The sequence below is a fragment of the Mandrillus leucophaeus genome, unplaced genomic scaffold, assembly GCF_000951045.1.
Source record: "Mandrillus leucophaeus isolate KB7577 unplaced genomic scaffold, Mleu.le_1.0 Scaffold1297, whole genome shotgun sequence".
In the NCBI taxonomy this organism is placed as follows: Eukaryota; Metazoa; Chordata; class Mammalia; order Primates; family Cercopithecidae; genus Mandrillus; species Mandrillus leucophaeus.
In genome coordinates this window covers 356,295-373,927 of record NW_012101251.1, presented here as the reverse complement: position 1 = coordinate 373,927, position 17,633 = coordinate 356,295, and the positions used below count along the sequence as shown (strand labels likewise).

The 17,633-nt window shown below is 47.8% G+C and overlaps 1 protein-coding gene across 1 annotated transcript in view; it reads right to left on the bottom strand.

Moving 5' to 3' along the window:
- Positions 1–17,633, bottom strand: part of CSMD2 (CUB and Sushi multiple domains 2) — a 432,839-nt gene that overhangs the window by 88,895 nt on the left and 326,311 nt on the right. The window contains exons 38-43 of the mRNA XM_011972538.1: positions 16,023–16,139; positions 12,724–12,933; positions 7,531–7,656; positions 6,950–7,138; positions 3,746–3,923; positions 2,249–2,394 (exon numbers count right to left, since the gene is read on the bottom strand). Of these exons, the coding sequence (XP_011827928.1) occupies positions 2,249–2,394; positions 3,746–3,923; positions 6,950–7,138; positions 7,531–7,656; positions 12,724–12,933; positions 16,023–16,139 (966 nt within the window). The remainder of the gene's footprint in view (positions 1–2,248; positions 2,395–3,745; positions 3,924–6,949; positions 7,139–7,530; positions 7,657–12,723; positions 12,934–16,022; positions 16,140–17,633) is intronic.

Genomic DNA, 17,633 nt, shown 5'->3' with positions numbered 1-17,633 from the left:
GGACAGCTGTCTTTATGCTGTGTCCTCATGTGGTGAAAGCGGCAAATGAGTTTCCTGTGTTTCTTTTCTTTTCTTTATTTTCATTTTATTTTTTTGAGATGGAGTTTTGTTCTTGTTGCCCAGGCTGGAGTGCAATGGCATGCTCTTGGCTCACTGCAGCCTCTGCCTCCTGGGTTCAAGCGATTCTTCTGCCTCAGCCTCTTGAGTAGCTAGGATTACAGGCATGTGCCACCACACCTGTCTAATTTTGTATGTTTAGTAGAGATGGGGTTTCTCCATGTTGGTCAGGCTGGTCTTGAACTCCTCACCTCAGGTGATCCACCCGCCTGGGCCTCTGTGTTTCCTAGCTCTTTCCACTGAGAAGGCTTCAGAGCAGTGATTCTGTAGGTCTCTGATAAAGGCACTAATCCCATTCATGAGGGCTCTGTTGTCTGACCTAATCGCCTCCCAAAGGCCCCACCTCCTAATACCATCACCTTGGGGGTTAGGATTTCAGCATATGAATTCTGGGAGGACCTAAGCATTTACACCATAGCAAGGGCCTTATGTCTCATCTAAGAGACAGAAGGAGCACTATGCCCTTAGGCAAGCACTCTCACTGAAAGACCTTACTGAGAAGAACTTGGAAATAAGGATGGCCTGGGGCTGTGCTGAGCCTCCTTTACCTGGTTCTGGTACAGGTGAGGGCTCAGGAATAGGAACAAGAGACCTGGCCTAGCATCAAGGTAACTTCACACCAAGACTGTCAATATCTAAATATAATACAAATAATCATGACAATGATGACTATTAGAACTATAATTTACTGATCATCTTTTGTACTCTGTGCCTAGAGCTAAGGATTTCCAACCATTGTTTCATTTAACTCTAAGAAGTTAAGTACTTATATTATTCCTATTTTGTGCATAATAACACTGAGGCTCAGAAAGGTGAAACAACAGACAAGGTTACATAGCTTGTATGTGTCACAGCCAAGGTTTGAACCTGTCTGTGACTCTGAAGTCCATACTCTATCACTCTATAGGAAAGTCACAAGTCAAAATGACAGAGTCTTAAAGCCTGGATCTCATTAGTGGAGCAACAAGTGTGCCCAACAAGAGGGGCATGGGAACTGAGCAGATGGAGGGGGCAGAGTCTCATTCCCACATTGCACTCACCCTGGATGATAGCTCCTGGGAATGGCAATCACAGCTACTTAGGCTCTTTACATCCTTGTTTCTCTCTGTCAGTTTCTGTTTCTTTCACTGCCTCTTTCACAGTCTTAGTGTGTTTCTGCTAGTGCATGCATGATGTAGCAACACTGTATAGTCACACCAGAGCAGATACTGTAGCAGATACTGCAGGGGCTGGGTTCTGTTTCCAGTTCTATCTACATGGTTTTGGGCAAGTACTTGAGCCTTCCTTTGCCCCATTTCTTCATTTGTAAAATGGGGGTTAGGATATTTGCCTTACTACCTCACAGAATTCTTACAGGTCACAAACTCCAAACCTGTAATTCTACAGGTGAAGAAACTGAGGTCTCAAGTGGGGAAGGGACCTGTGCAAGGTTTCACACAGCTGGCCCCAGGTGGAGCTGGGAATAAAATCCAGCTTTCCTGATTTCTGGTTAAAATATCTGCAGTGATCTGTAAATTGCAAATATGTGCATCATTCCATAGAAGGGCACAAGTCCACAGAGAACATTCTATAAGTTTCTCTAGGCAATTCCACTATAATAAAAATGAGGAAATATCCAGATCCCTAACTTGGGACTCGTAGAAGAAAACAGGCTGCCAATAAAGACATATCTACCCTGAATTGTTCATACTCTTCCTACTCGAAATCACAATGCCTTCATTTGTGCACAAAAACACAGTGCTCCTTGAGAGGTCAGCAGAGGCCCTAGATCCCTTTGGAGAGGGAGATCGTGCTAGAAAATGCTAAGGGACAAGCTGGGGCACAGGTATAGGGACGACTCAGCCAGTGAGTTGATGTGAATGAGTGGACGTGGCACCAAGGATTGGGCTTCTGTGCCTCTCTGCCCTGGCAGTGTGGAATAGGAGGAAAACTTGCATTTACAGAACCCTGCGCTGAGAGCTCTCACATAGGCTAATACATTTAATTCTCATAACTCTGAAGACACTGAGGCTCCAAGAGGTTATTCAACTCACTCAAGGTCACTTGATCTGCAAATGGTGGAGCTGGGAGTCAAGCTCAGCCTTGACTTGAAAGCCTGGCCCTTCCCACCAGGCCAGGTTTCCATACTGACCGGAGAAAGCTATGGCGAAGACTCCCCCTGTGGCTGCATCGCGGTGGAACTTGAGCAGGACCTGGTTGGAAGAGCTGTGCACTGTTTTCTTGGCCATGCTCCGGGTGAAGACGCCGAGCCGTGGTGCTGTTTGCTGTGGCCCATCCCTGTACATAGGAAATAAGGTCCTGGCATATCACTAGTCATCACAGCTGCCTGTTCCACTTGGTGCCATCGGTGGCCTTAGGACAGACCTGGAGTGGGAAGCTATGATTCTTTTTGTACCAAACTTTCCCACACCATGCCCTAGACACCTCTCCCAACCATTCCCAACTTGGTCTCCCAACATAGTTGATAGAATCGGTGAAGCTCACACTGATTCCTCATTCACCTGATTCTTCACTAGCCCAGTGGGCTCCTGGGGGAAATTCAGGCTCCATGGAGCAAGGGTGTGGGTCTTACCACAGGTCCTCTCAGTCTGGGGCAGCACTAGGACAGGGCTCAGGAGCTGGTGTAGGAACCTGCTGCTATGCACACCGGCTCCATTTCCTTGTCTTCCAAGCAAAGAGGATACCCACAATGCCTTCTGGGGCAAAGGATTTCTTCCCTGAAACCTTATCTAACCCCTCCTATCTGTCCCTAGCCATTGCTTGGAAATCATGCTGGAACCTAACCCGGGGCAGTCTGGTTACAGTTATCCAAGCCCTGGGAATTTTGGAAGAGAATTCCCCTAACCCCTGATGATTCCCAGAATGGCAGTAACCACCAAACGAAGGAATTTTAAAATTATGTGCTCTTCCAAAGATCCAGTGGTTTGGGAAGAAACTGTCCAGGAAACTGCACATATCAAATGCTAATTTGTATTCCCAATTTAAAATTAACTCTTTTTATATATAACTACATAACTCAGAGCTGAGCTGTCCAATTCAGCCACTGCCAGCCACACATGGCTATTTACATTTAAATTATCAAGATTAAATAACATTTAAAAATCAGATCCTCCGTCATATCCAAATGCTCTGTAGCCAGTGACTACCATATTGGCCAGCATACACATAGAACATTTCCATCACTGCAGAAAGTTCTGCTGAAAAGTGCTGGCTCAGCACCAGATGACCAATGGAACATCACAAAATTTCACTTCAAATCTCTTCAATTAGTCTGGGTGGCTTAGCCCAGGTACATGTAGAATGTTGGTTTGAACTCTGGAAATACTAAGAAAAGTCTATGTACCCACGCCTACTCCCGTTAACACACCTGTTGGTACTTTCCCTGGCCCTGGCGGGGCTGCAGGCTGGGAGCCACTGCCCTCCCATTCCTCTCCCTTCAAGGAGCCATAATGGCCCATTGCAGCTGAGCCCCATTCCACTATGTTTATTTGAAACCCAGGAGGCTGACAGCCTTTAAAACCACTCAGTTCTTGGTTTTTCTAAACCAATAGGTAACTGACTGGTAACCCAGTGTAGAACCCCACTAATACTCTTATCTAATTGGCTGTTGACATGGCACCTGGCCTACCAGATGGTGATGAAATCTCCAGAGGGCTCTGTCTGCAGCAGGCTGAGGTTCAGGCGGACGCCATGGCCAATGGGCACGGTGATCAGCCAGACACAGTCCTGGGAGCTGGAGTACGGGCTAGGGAACCCCGGGGAGTACACAGTGCCGTTGGAAGAAGTGATATTCCCGCCACAAGGGACTGCCAAGAAGGGAACACAAACGTAAGTGCAGGGCCTCGGTACCCACCTAAGAATTCAGATGGCTTCATGAGGAACTCCCAGCTCCTAGAACTAATCATCCTGTCAGGGAGGTCAGGTGGGATGTGGGAGGGGAGGCCAAGCTGACGATGGCCACACCTGTTTCTACCCACCAGTCCCCACACAGAACACCCTGGCTAGCTCTCAACTGTCACTGCAGGCCCCTCTGTGTGTCTGCCTCAGCCTCCCTCTTTCTCTTTCTTATGAAGATAACTGCCAAGAAGAAAGGATGCACTGAAGCTGTCCCCTTTCCCTTCCCAGCAATGGGAGGAAGCAGATGTTAGGGTCAGAGCTGCAGCGCTTTTGCTGGGAAGAGCTAAGAAATTGGGAAAATCTTTCTTTCTTTGATCTGCTCTTTCTAGAATGGTACTAGTGGTCTAGACTTTGAGTTGAGGGTTCCTGGGGTGAGGCTAAGGTTGGGTTCAAATCATAGCCGAACCATTTATTGAGCAGATACTCTTAGATAAGTAATTCAGCCTCTCTGAGTCTCCATTTCCTCGCCTGTAAAATGGGACTAAGAATACCTCCCCCATAGGATTGTGGTGGTGATGAGGTGAAACAATGCAGGCAAAATGTTCAGCCCAGGCGCCGGAAGAGGAGGCATTTGCTATGTAGATAAGATCCTCTCTCCTTATCTTCCTGTTCCCCAAAAGCAACACCCAATTTTGGTCTCACTGATTTAGGCCTCAGGCAGGGGGATGAAGAGACTTTGACATCTTCATGGTATTCAGAGTCAGTCACCAGGGAGGAAAACAGACAGGGATGGTGGACAAAAATCCCCAAACACCATGGTCCAGAATAATGAGTGTTGTAGCTGACATGGGGCATCGAGCAGACATCTGGACGGGGCAGACCAGACTGAGAGAGAATCCCAATAGACTCCAAGCAGAGGCCAGGGGTCCTGTGAATGCACATACATCCCAAAAGTGGTGCACAGGTACACGCCATCCCTGCTACATAAGCTGAATATCTCCTGGGTGCCAGGCACTGCCTGGGAGACAGTGGGGAGCAAGGTACTCCAGTTCTGTCCCAGGCACGCACACTACTGGGACATAGCCAAACACACCAGCATCTGTAGCACAGGCTGGACCATGTCATCATTGTGAATGCCACAGGGGTGTTTGGGGGAGCCCTGCATCTGGTTTTGTAAGAAAGGATTTGTTTTTGTTTTTGTTTTTGAGATGGAGTCTCGGTCTGTCACCCAAGCTGGGGTGCGGTGGCGCGATCTCGGCTCACTGCAAGCTCCGCCTCCCAGGTTCATGCCATTCTACTGCCTCAGCCTCCCGAGTAGCTGGAACTACAGGTGCCCGCCACCACGCCTGGCTAATTTTTTGTATTTTTAGCAGAGACGGGGTTTCACCGTGTTAGCCAGGATAGTCTTGATCTCCTGACCTCGTGATCCACCCGCCTCAGCCTCCCAAAGTGCTGGGATTACATGTGTGAGCCACTGCGCCTGGCCTTGGATTCTTGGTATAATTCACATTTATACTCAGACCTAAGGGATGACTAGGGCTAAGTAGGCAAGGTAAGAGAGAGGAATGTTGTATGGGAAAGGAACAACATATGCTAAGACCCAGAGGCAAGAAAACATGGCACACTGGAACACAAAGTATTTCAGCTTAGCTGGAACATAAAATCTGTAAGAGTGGAGAATATGGGAGGTCAGCAGGGACTAGGCCCTAACCTAAGGGTCATGTGTGCTATATTAAGCGGCTTAAAATTTGCCCTAAGGGACATGGGAGAAAGCAAGAGAGTATGGTGTCAGAGAAGCCAAGGGAAGAAGGTTTCTGAGGAAGAAGAGGGGCTTCTGGCTCAAGCCAGCAGACTGAGAAAGCGCTGCTCTTTTCTCTCTCCCGTGATGCCATAAAAAGACAAACAAGGCATGAGAAGGGAAGAAAGCCCACGATGAGGCTTGTTGCACAGCACGTGATGGGCTAACAATTGTGGAATGACCCACTGGTTACGCACAGCAGAGCTCTGAAAATCTGAAAAATGAACTGAGGCTATAATAGTTTTAGAAATCACGGTTTTACATTCCAACACCAGAACGGCTCAGTTTTGCAAACAAGGTCCCTCTTTCCATTGAGAGTTAAACTGAGAGTTTGAGTCTGAGAGTGAGCCATCTGTGAAATCCTTCAGCTCTTGTGAAATATAGATGAGAAGTTCCATTTCACTGAGGAAGAACCTGAAGCTTAGAGAGGCAAAGGGGTTTGAGTTGGAGCCTGGGGTAATCTGATCCCAGACCTGGGGCACTTTTTCCTGGGTTATTGCCCTTGCTAAGGCTTCCTTTTTCAAGACAAATTCCTGCCTCTCCTCCAGGAAAATGCTGGGCTGCCAGAATGAAGAGGGAAGGCAAATGGAACTGAAGTGTGCAGATGAGGCTGGAGGCAGCACAAGCTCTTGGTCACCTTCCATCCCGGTTCTGGGTAAGGAAGAAGACCCAAGGAAGTGCCACCTCCAGCTCCCTGATAGATCAACTCAGGTCTCTCCAGTCCCGTGTAGGAGGAGAGTATAATGGAGCAGGGAGGGGGAAGATGAAGAGGGGTGCAAGAGAGTTCTTAGAAAGAGGCTTCATCCTCTTCTCCCTTTGGGCATGTGCCTGGATTAACTCTACCTCTCCAGCCCTCAGCATACATTGGGCTCCCACTCCCTCACGTGGAACCTTCCCTTCCAATGGGGGTCCTCCAGCCTGTCAGGGTGGATCTTCCCCAGGGCTGGGTATGTCTTCCTCTTGGCTGTGGCCTACATCTCCTCCAGGTCCTCCCTAGTGCTGGCCCGGAGCCCTGTCACCAGGACCCTCTCCGTGGAGACGCTGGACCACACCATGTGAAAACAGGATGGACCATGGTTTGCCTGGACCTCCAGCCCTGGAGATCCCATGGAGCAGGCAGGTGGAACAGGGGATTGCTCTGGACCAGTCTCTACGAGCACCTGAGGAAGAACTGCTGGGGATGAGGGAGGGACATACCTTCACACTTGGGCAGGGGGTGGTCCCAGTTCCGGTTGGTGCCATGTTGACATGTGAGGACAGGATGTCCAGTCAATTGATACCCTGGGAGGCACTCAAAGGTCACTGATTGTCCCACGTTGTAGCCAGCTCCCCTCACAATGCCATTGGCAAAGGGCTCTGGGTCTGGGCACTCTTGAAGTTCATAGGCTGGAAAAGATTGGAAGAAAAAGTTGCTTTATTCTCTCCGACCAGAAAATAGGAGTGGCAGAGAGCATAGTGGTAAAGCCTCACGACTTGGACTCAGATGGACCTTTGTCATGTACGAGTCTTTGGCTTTGGGTAAGTAATTTAACTTCTGTACGCTTCAGTTTTCCTGTGTATAGAATGATTATTTTGAGGACTACGTAGGATAACACATACATAGCTCTTTCCACAGTACTGGCACATGGTGAAAGCTCAGTAAATAGTATCTATTATTAATAATTCCATAGGAAAAGAAGACTCAAGGAAGACATTGCTCAACTGAACCTCTATTCACTGAGCGCCACTGGGGGCCAGGCGCTGGCCTAACTCCTTTCATGTTGCTTATCTCATTGAACCTTCACAACCAGGATCAAGTTCCCAGACATAGGAAGCGGCGACGGGAGGAGTTGAGTTGGTTCTTTCCAACTCCGAGAGATCAAAACCTCTCAGGAAGGAAGAAATCTGGTGGGAGTAAGTCAAATCTGTGGCAAGGTGAGAAGCTTTTCAGAGGGAGTAGCTGGGCTATGGGACGTGTGACTATCATAAAGCAAGTCCCTTCAAAGAGCAGGGAAGCTGCTTCCATGAGAGTGGGTGGCATGATTCTATAGGAGATTCCTCTGGGGAAGCAGCTGAGGTCAGTCCATCGGGGAGAGGCCAGTGAGAGATTCCTGAGCAAGGCCTTTGATGAATTGGGTCCACAGGACACAGAACAGCCTTTGTGGCAGTAATTGGGCCCACTCCACTCAGGAAATTGGCAGTGGGAGGGGAAAGAATGTTCCTACAGTGGGAATCCTCAGTGGAAGTAGTTGGGACCGGCTGGATGCTCCTTGGAAATAGATGTGTTTCTTATACATAATAACAATGTCAATAACGCGGATCTCGAAGCTAACATTTCCTAAGCACTCACGTGATAATGGTGGCTGTGTTTCCATTCAGTACCTCACAGGGAAGTCTCGGGGGAGGAATTGGGCAGGTTTCCCTGGGAAATCATCGAGGTAATTGGGTGTGCCAAAAACTGCGCAGCCACAGGGGTGGGGCGGCTGCTCAGCCCCTGTCCTGGCCCTGTGGCACCGGGGTTTGGACCTTTTGGCAATGAAAGTCTTAGCGAAAGCAGGGAGCCTTTTGCCCAGGAGGCAACCCAATGGGATGGGTTGGGTCTTTGCAGAAAGGCTCAGGGTAACCATGTGGACCTAGAGATGGGGACGGAATGAAGGGAGTGGCTGTGTGTGAGAAGCCAGGAGCAGCCTTGATGAGAGCAGCTGGGCCTCTCCTACAGGAATCATCTCCAGTGGAAGGATCTAGGCTCTTCAAAAAGACAGAAACTTCAGTGAGAGTACCTTGACACTGAGAGAAACCTCAGAGCCTGTTCCCCTGGAAGAAGCTTTAAAGGGAGAGGTTGGCCATATAAGGCAGAAATAAACCCTAAGAGGAGGAAGCATGAACTTCCCCAAAGAAGGACTCCTCACGGGGGCAGGTGGGTTTGTTCTAAAGGGACACAAGTGGTGACAGTGGGAACACACTTCCAAATAGTGCCATAATCAGGTAGACACCATTTCAACCAAAATGACATTATTTTAAGACATTAATAATGATGATGCCTAGCATTTGGGGACAGTTGTACGTCTTAGCTATTTCCCCAAGTTCTTTATAAACAGAACCCTCCTGAGAAATTGTCATGGAACACATTAAGCATGTAGGACCAGGAGGCCTGGCTAGGAGTTCTTTATGCTGCCACTAAGAACTTAATGGGAATCTTTACTCGAAGAAGAGAAAAGAAGACCCTAGCATGGGAAGTGCAGAGTGTCAATTGGAGGAATTTTGAGAGAGAGTAAAGAGTTGGACTTCTAAGGAAAGTTGAGGGGCCATAGAGAGCTAGGTCTGTCTGCCAGAAACAGCCTCAGTGAGGATAATGACTCCTTTATGAAGCTGGGTCTTTCCCCAGAGAAAAAATCTGGGGAGAGTGGTCAGAGCTTGCTTACAAGGTGCAGCTCCATATGGCAGAGGAAGGTGTAAACGGAGAGTGTGGGCTTATGGTCAGGGAGAATTATTTGGGCCTATCACAAACGATGAGGTCTCTGTGGGAGTACTTAGGCCTCTGGCCCTAGAGACAACCTAGCCCGAGAGGTTGGGATCACCCCAAATGAGAAGCCTTAATGGGGGTGTAGCCCAAGTCTGAGGGGGGCAGGTGCCCCGGCGCCATGTGTGGCTCCACAGGAGTCTTTGGGACTGTGGCAGACAGGTGAACGCTGAGGGAGTAGCTGGGCCTGGGACTGAAGGCGAACATCCAGGCGAGTCCTGAAGGTCACACGCTTGTGGGAGGAGGGGGCCCATTACAGGGTGGAAGCCCCGTTGGACGTTGCTGTGCCTCTCACACGTTGGGCCAACTCCTGGTGGAGGAGCTGGGTGTCTGAAGGCAACTCGCTGCCCCCTGGCCTCCCTACACAGGCAAAGTCTTCAGAGGAGGACTGGGCCTCTGGAGGCTGCAAACCTCAGCAGCAGAGACAGGCCCATCCCAGGGAGGGACGCTAGCCCCGAATGTTGGCTTGTCGTCCAGGAAACCTCAGGGGGACAGAGGGGCCCCTTGTGCAGGGTGGCCATTGTGGGAGCATTTCCCAAGGTAGGGGCTGGGGAAGCAGGGGCGAGTGAGCCCAAGGCCAGGGCTCTGTGGGGGTAGTTAGGCCTCTTCTGTTGGGGGAGTCAATGGAGAATCTGAAGTGGCCACACAGGGACAATTTTTACAAGGACAAGTGGGCTCATCACACGTGGAGCACAGTGAGTGGCCGGTCCCATCACAGGGATTCAGTGGCACGACTGTGCCTGTTGTCTAGGGTTAAGGCACAGTGCACGGGGTGGGCCCAAGGCAGCTGTCCCTGGCACAATGGTGGCACCACCATTCCTTATATTTATCAGACAGGGAAGGTCTCAGGGAGAGAGCACTTGGGCCTGGCAGGTGCTCAAGTGCTGAGCTGAAATGTGTCTCCTGAAACTCATATGCTCATGACTTCACTCCTTGTGAATATGACCTTACGGGAAATAGATAGGATCTTTACCAAACTTATGGATATTAAAATGAGGTCACTAGGGTGGGCTCTGATCCAATATGACTGGTATCTTTATAGAAGGTGGGAATTTGGAGACAGAGGCACATGAAGAGCATCAAGTGAAGATGAAGCCAGAGGTCGGGGTGATACTTCTAAGAGCTGAGAATCCAAGATTGTCACGAACTACCAGAAGCCAAGGGAGGGGCCTGGACAGAGTCTCCCTCATGGGCCTCAGAAGGAACCAACTCTGCTGACACCTTGGTCTTGAACATCCAGGCCCAGAGCCACTGGACAGTAAGTTTCTGTGGTTTAAGCCACCCAGTTTGTGGTACTTTCTTATAGTTGCCCTAACAAACTAAGACACAGGGAACGCCTTGGGGGAAGGCACTGCATCTGACTCTGAGAGGACATATTTGGGACCAAGTCCCTCCTGTGACATCACAGCCATCCGAAGCATCATGACCTGTTTGACAGGTACACACCTCCCAGATAATAGGCACAGACATCCTCGGGCAAGCCTGGCCTCTGTGATGAGCCTGCACACACCTTCCCTGGGTGTGGCAGCTGTACTAACACCAGTGAAGTGGCTCTGTCTGGGTGTAAGGCCCAGCTTCTCCTGAGGCTCCCTCTAGGTGACAAGCCCAGCCACACTCACCAAAGTTTACCCTGAGACGGACCCCGGAACCCTGAAGTCTCCTGTAGAACAGATTCAGTTGCACCCACCTCGTGGGATGCCCTTTAAGGCTTTCCCTAAATGACAAGCCCAGTCCCCGCTCAGTATTCTTCTCTGGCAAGGGAGGAGCTCCATCCACACCACATTATTTCCAGAATAAAGAAGTCAAGTCTCAGAAAGCTGCATATAGGATGGTACTCTTTATATAGAAAACATGCTCAAAAAATTTTATAAGATGTTACATAGTTTTCACAGGTACATGTAGCATACATGTATCCAGGCCTGGAAAGGTCACACCTAAACAACAGCTGTTTCTGGAGAATAATCCTGGGTTTGGTGGCTGTAGACAAAGAGAGCTTTGGCCTAACTTGTAAAGTTTTAATTTCTTTCTTGTATTTTTCTTTTTTAAAACAAGATAAATATGTTTGTAAATTGTTTAATTAAAAATTAACTTTAAAAAACAAAATTGCAAAACTATAGTACGCTCCAATTTTGGCTAAAAATATAGCTACAGCAATACATATACTGAAAAAAGGGGGGAATATATATTGAATTGTTGAAAGTGTATATCTCTGCATAGGGTAATGATGGGGTGGGATTATGGGAGGATTTTGACTTTCTGTGATGGGTATTAGGGCCTGAATATTTCTGTCCCCTCAAATTCCTATGTTGAAACCTAATCCCCCATGTGAGGGTATTTGGAGGCAGGGCCTTTGGTGGCCTACCCTCATAAATGGGATTAGTTCCTTTATAAAAGAGGCCTGAGAGAGTTCTTTTGCCCCTTCCACCATGTGAGGATGCAGTGAGAAGATACTGTCTATGAACTAGAAAGTGGGTCTTCGCCAGACGTGGAATCTGTTGGCACTGTGATCTTGGACTTCCCAGCCCTCAGAACTGTGATAAATAAATTTCTGTTGTTTATAAGCCATTTGGCTTATGGTATTTTGTTACAGCAGCCTGAGCTAACACAATGTGCTCACAAAATTATCTACAGTGCTTACATTTTTTTTTTTTTTTTTTTTTTTACAAACATGAATTAGCATTGGAAAAAAATCTAAAAATATTTTTAAAAATTCAGTGGAAGAATCTGAGAAAGGTGTTAGAACAAATGCTTCAGTCAGTCACAATAAGGGAAGCATCCAAGTGGGATGTTGGGCTTACTCAGGACCACCAGGTACAGTTGCACAGGTTGGGCACAATCTCCACATCCACAGGTGATGGATGGTCCACAACACAGGGGAACCTGAGTGTAGATGGGGCTCTTTCCAGGGAATGTCCCGGAAGGAGTGAGGCCTGTCACAGGATCCCACCTCAGGGAGGTAGAGCTGTGGTGAGTGTGGTTGGGCCTCACAGGAAAACCTGCTCCTTGTGCAAGGCTTAGAGGTGCCCTTGGGACTGTTACTAGAATCCTCCATCCTGTCATAGGAAGAGCTTTGCTGAGAGTAATTGGGCTTGATGTGCAGGGAAGGACCCTGGGGAAGTAATTCAGTTCACCAAGCCCGAGGGGAAGTGACTGGCTGGACACTTGGGGATACCTGAGAAGGCACAGATGGGACACTTGCCCAGGGATAACTACAGATTGGGAGCCTCAGAGGGTGCTGCTGGGCCTGCCACTCTTGAAAAGGCTGTGGGAGAACTTAAGCTGCCAAATGGGGTTAGATGGCCGTGGGGGCCGGAGTGATCTGCCACCAAAAGGAAGCTTCCCTGGCTGGACCTGCCACTGCAACCCACCCCTTCCGGTGTTCTGTCTTCCCCATGGAAGGCTGGGAAGGTGGGTGGTTGGGGTAAGAGATGGGGATAGACAGAGAAGCAAAGGCGGTGCTCCTTGTCCTTACCCTGATACTCCAGCTTGAATCCTGGCCGGTTCTGGGAGTGGTCGCTGTGGAAATACACGGTGGTCTCGTGGGACGTGGAGAGGAGGGAGCTCGGAAGCTCGTTTCCGCTGAATCTTCCCATCATGCGGCTAGTCTCATAGGGGCCATTCCGGATTTCGATGTAGTCGTGGTTGGGCTCGGTGGAGAAGTTCAGGAACTGGATGTGAGCTCCTGGGAGCAAGACAGAGGCAGACAGTGCCCAAAGCAACACAGTCCTGCCTCAAGTGTGCTGCCTCCTGGAAGCAGCTCCTGCCAGAGCCATGAGTCCCTACTATTGATTTCCCACCCAGCCTAGGCTCCTAGAACAGGCTTTGGGAATTGCCAGTCCAGTCAAGCCTCTTGTCTTTGACAGGGCTGAACTTAAGAGTGTATTATTCATTCAAAAATAAAGGCATCAGTCATTTCAGAGCTCCACTGGAGTTCATTTTATTTTGTTGAAAACAAAGTTCAGGGTCAACACTTGTTTTAATTTATGATTCATATGTCCAATATCAGCATAAAGATAGTTTTGCTAGAATAAACTTTCCATTTAAAAATAACACCCCCCATATTTAATCAAAAGACATGACCTTCAATACTGCTGTTTTCTAGAACCCTTATGATAATTCAGAAACATAGGGCTTAGAAGTATACTTTGTCCCCTCTGTTCCATAAAGAAGCCAAACAAAGTTTACACTTTGGGATCTTAGTGAGTTAATCAAGACCTTCTAGCAACCTGACAGGTTAAATAAATCTAATTAAGTTCTTAATGTACATATTAATATACTGTGTCAAGAACAAAGGTGGGAACATTAATGTTTGTTTGCTGATAAGATTTTTCAAAATTAGATCACTATGGAAAATGTTATTGAAGAAATATATTTACTGAGCATAGGAAAAAGCCCATACTGCATTGCTAATTGTAAAAATTAGAGGACAAAATAGTATGCTGTATACAATTCTAATTTTTGTATTATAAAACATGGAATAATATTAATTCACTTGCTAAGAATATTTGCTGGGCATTTGCTGTACATCAGGGCTGTGCTAGGCATTGTACAGAATGAGCAAGATCAAGCAGGTCCTTGTCTTCATGAGACTTACATGCTAACGGTGGGGGACTAAGTCATTAGTGATTATCACTGCATGATGAGATTATAGATGGATTTTCATTTTGAAAATTGGCTTATCTGTACTATCTAATGAGCTCTGAATAAGCACATGAGTGTAATTTTTTTTTTGTATCTGATCATTTAAAGAACAAAATAAAGACTTGACACTTAATGTTGAAGACCTTTCATCTCCTGCCCTGTTCCATTCCCCTCCTGCCCTCCACAGAAGCAATCACATGAATTTGGAAGATATCCTTCCAGTTCATGGTTTTGAATTCTTAAATATGTATCTGGGTTTATGTGTTTTCAACATTTACATAAATATTATACTGTGCATACTTTTTACATAATATTGTGTTTTTCAAGGTCTATCCATGTTAATATACAAAAAGATAGTTCATTTTAACTGCATGTTAATTCCATTCTATGAATTATCCAGCCACACAGTTCACTCCCCAATTCATGAACATGCAGATTGTTCCCAAGTTGCAGATAATTTTGCGATTTTTTTTTTTTTTTTTTTTGAGACAGCGTCTTGCTCTGTTGCCCAGGCTGGAGTGCAGTGGCGCCATCTCGGCTCACTACAAGCTCCGCCTCCCAGGTTCATGCCATTCTCCTGCCTCAGCCTCCCGAGTAGCTGGGACTACAGGCGTCTGCCACCAAGCGCAGCTAATTTTTAGTAGAGACGGGGTTTCACCGTGTTAGCCTGTGATGAGCATCTTTGTACACATTATCTAAGGAGCCTCTACTTTTCATTCCACCGCCCAGGTATCGTCCCCTTATACAGGAGCACTGAGGGCTGCATGCTCACCAAAGGGGCTCTTTAAGGATGGTGGAATTTCTGACTTGAGCTCCGCGGAAAGAACTGGACTGTGACCGCCATCTAGTGGAGCAGCATGTAGCTGCAGCAGCTCTCTACAAGCTGAGACCAGGTGCCAAGTTAGGGACCGCGGCAGAATCCAACATCAACTTGAAAGCAAGGGATCCGGGGCCTCTGCGACTGGACCCAGCAGTAGCTTCTTCCCTGAAGTCTGAATTAGCACCCAGAACTTAGAGATGAAAATGGTGGCTGAACATAAGGACTTACAAGGAAAGCCACCTCATTCACACTTCTGTTTGCCTTTGGATGTTGCCCTCCCCACCTTCTATCATCTTGGTTCTGTCCCGAGACTGGATGCAGAGGTATAGGGTCTCCCAGATCCTCTTAATGTCTCAAAGTCTGGAGTCTCCTAAGGCTGCCGAGGGTGTCATCGCTTCACACCCAGTTTCCTTCAGAAGATGGTACTGGACAGAAAATAACATCTTTCAGAGGGCCACCAAGCTCTCTCCTCCCATCCAACCGGATTTAGAGAAGGCCAGTTAGACTGCTTTTTCCCAAAAGCCCCTTCTCTAATATCTAATCACACTCCAGGCTGAATAATGAAGGGTAAAATGGGAGATCTTCATTTCTGGGGCTCACAGACTGGCATTTAGGGCTGTGCGGGCATAATCCCCTTGGGACATTTCATTCCTAGAAGCAGTGCAATGGCTGGGGCAAGATGACCAGCAATTAAATTTTGTACCCACACTGATGTCCTCCACACCCTGACAACCTCCCATTGCCTGGCATACTCGAGCTCCAAAAACAAAACAAAAACCAAAAATAACACCCCCCCCCCAAAAAAAACAACCTTCCCAATCTCTAGGCCATCTGGAATGTGCATACGAAGAAGAATGCAAACTCGATTTCACATTGATTTGGCTCAATTTAATTAGGATGATAAATCAGACATTGGAGTTAAAAGTACAACTTGGGGTCCAATCTCTGTACGACAGATTCCCCCCCTTTTTAAAAAACATCCCTGAGTAATTAATTTTTAATTTTTAATATTAAGTGATACAGTGTTAGGTATAACCCAAGTACTTTCTCATTCCACATTCCTGGATTTTAGTTTATGGCTCAAATAATAATAATGGCAACCCCTAAGATTTTTCTCCCCCTGTATGTTAATCTCTGCCATTCTTAATTGGTCTTCACAATTGCACAAGAGGTCAATAGATGAGAAAACAGAGAGGCAGAGTGCTAAACAGGCTTGGCCCAAGGTTGTGCTAAGAGATTTTGGCAGACAGTGGTTTTAAGCTCAGGGGTCTGGGCATGAAGCCTGTCTCCTCTGGGGGTTGGAGACTTACCAAAGCCCACGGGCAGTGCTATTTTCCAGGAGCAGTCCATGTTACTGGGGTAGTTGCCTGGGAAGCCGGGGCTCAGGATCACCCCTTCCATCTCCTCCACTGTTCCCCCACACTGTGCTGTGACAATGAGATGAGACAGAGGGTCAGGACAACATCAAGGGGTGTACAGCGCCCTGCCAATGTTTGGAAGCTCCCTTCAAGCAGCAGTTTTTAAGCTTTCGTGAGTCATAAAGCCCCTTGAGAATCCAAAGGAATCTTCTTAAGAGACTATGCCCATGGGCAACATTCAGTATGTACATTCACGAAGGGAAGTGCATTCTAGGACAGCCTAAAAGTCCACAAGCCCAAGTTATGGACCCTTGACCTTGAACATGCCCTTCACAGGTCAGTTCCCTGGTGAGGATGTGCAGGAAAAGTGAGGAAGTTCTGTGCCAAAAGAAGTCCGATCATTTCTTACCCTATCCCCCAAATCTCCCTCTCCTCACTGCCCAATCCACTCTTCCAAGACTGCAGATAAAGGAAGAAAGAAGGCCCAGTCCCCATTCTATGCCCGGCACCATGCCAGGCTCTTCTCAAATATGCATTTCAGGGGGTAGGGTGGCCGGCAGGGGAGGCTCACCATGAGCCCATCCTCAGAAAAGTGACTGTGATCAGCGTTTCACAGGAGCCAACCATCAGGCTGTCTGAGTGACCCAAGGGCTTAGGGACATCTGATATGCCAATCAAGGTGAGTTCAGAGTCATCTGAGGATGCAGGGCTGGGGTGCTCCTGCAGTCCGGTTAGTTGACATCAGTTCTTTTCTTTTGCATCTTATTAGGAAAAGGTTGCGTGAACAGAAAGGGGCTAGCCAGTCTTAGAGACCCAGGGAAAGGATCGTAGAACAGGGATTGGCAGGTCCAGGCAAGTGTTTTCTAGGGAGAGGGCAGCTTGGCAAACAGACCCGAAAACAGTGCAGAGTAGGCTCCAGCCTCGACTGCCTGGGTCACCATCCCACCTTCACTTCCGATGGGATCATGGGCAAGTTCAAAACCCTCCAGAACTTAGTTTCCCACAACTGTAAAATGGAACTAGTGACAGCACCTATTTAACAGGGTTGTTATGAGGCCACATCAGAAAGCACTGCCTTTTACTTGGGACAAGGCTGGCATATGTTGTAAACCCCCAAAGAACAGCAGCTGCTGTTAAATGGATGGTTTCCATGGCAAGGTCTTTGTAGTCTCTAATGGGGGAAAGTGCCTTGGGCTGACCATTCACATTTCTGGCCTGCTCCACAGATGCCCATGACCTACGCCGTCGTGAAACCACAGAGGAGAAATGCTGTCGTGCTTGAGTGTCACTCCCTTACCTCCCTGCACTTCCTACCCCAAGGTCAGCCTTGAAGGGCACCTCACAGTCGACTGGGCACCAGAGAACCTTAGGTTTCCATTCCTGACTCTGCCACTTCCTTTTTAATCCTAAAAGACTGAGATTTCTTGTTTGCAAATTGAGGGTAATGGTACCTCCCCTGAAGGGCTGATATGAGGAAATATGAAGCTCCATGCCTAGCATATAATAGATATTAAATAAACGTGCCTTTCTTCCTTGCTTAGCTGGACCAGAAGCTTCTGAAGG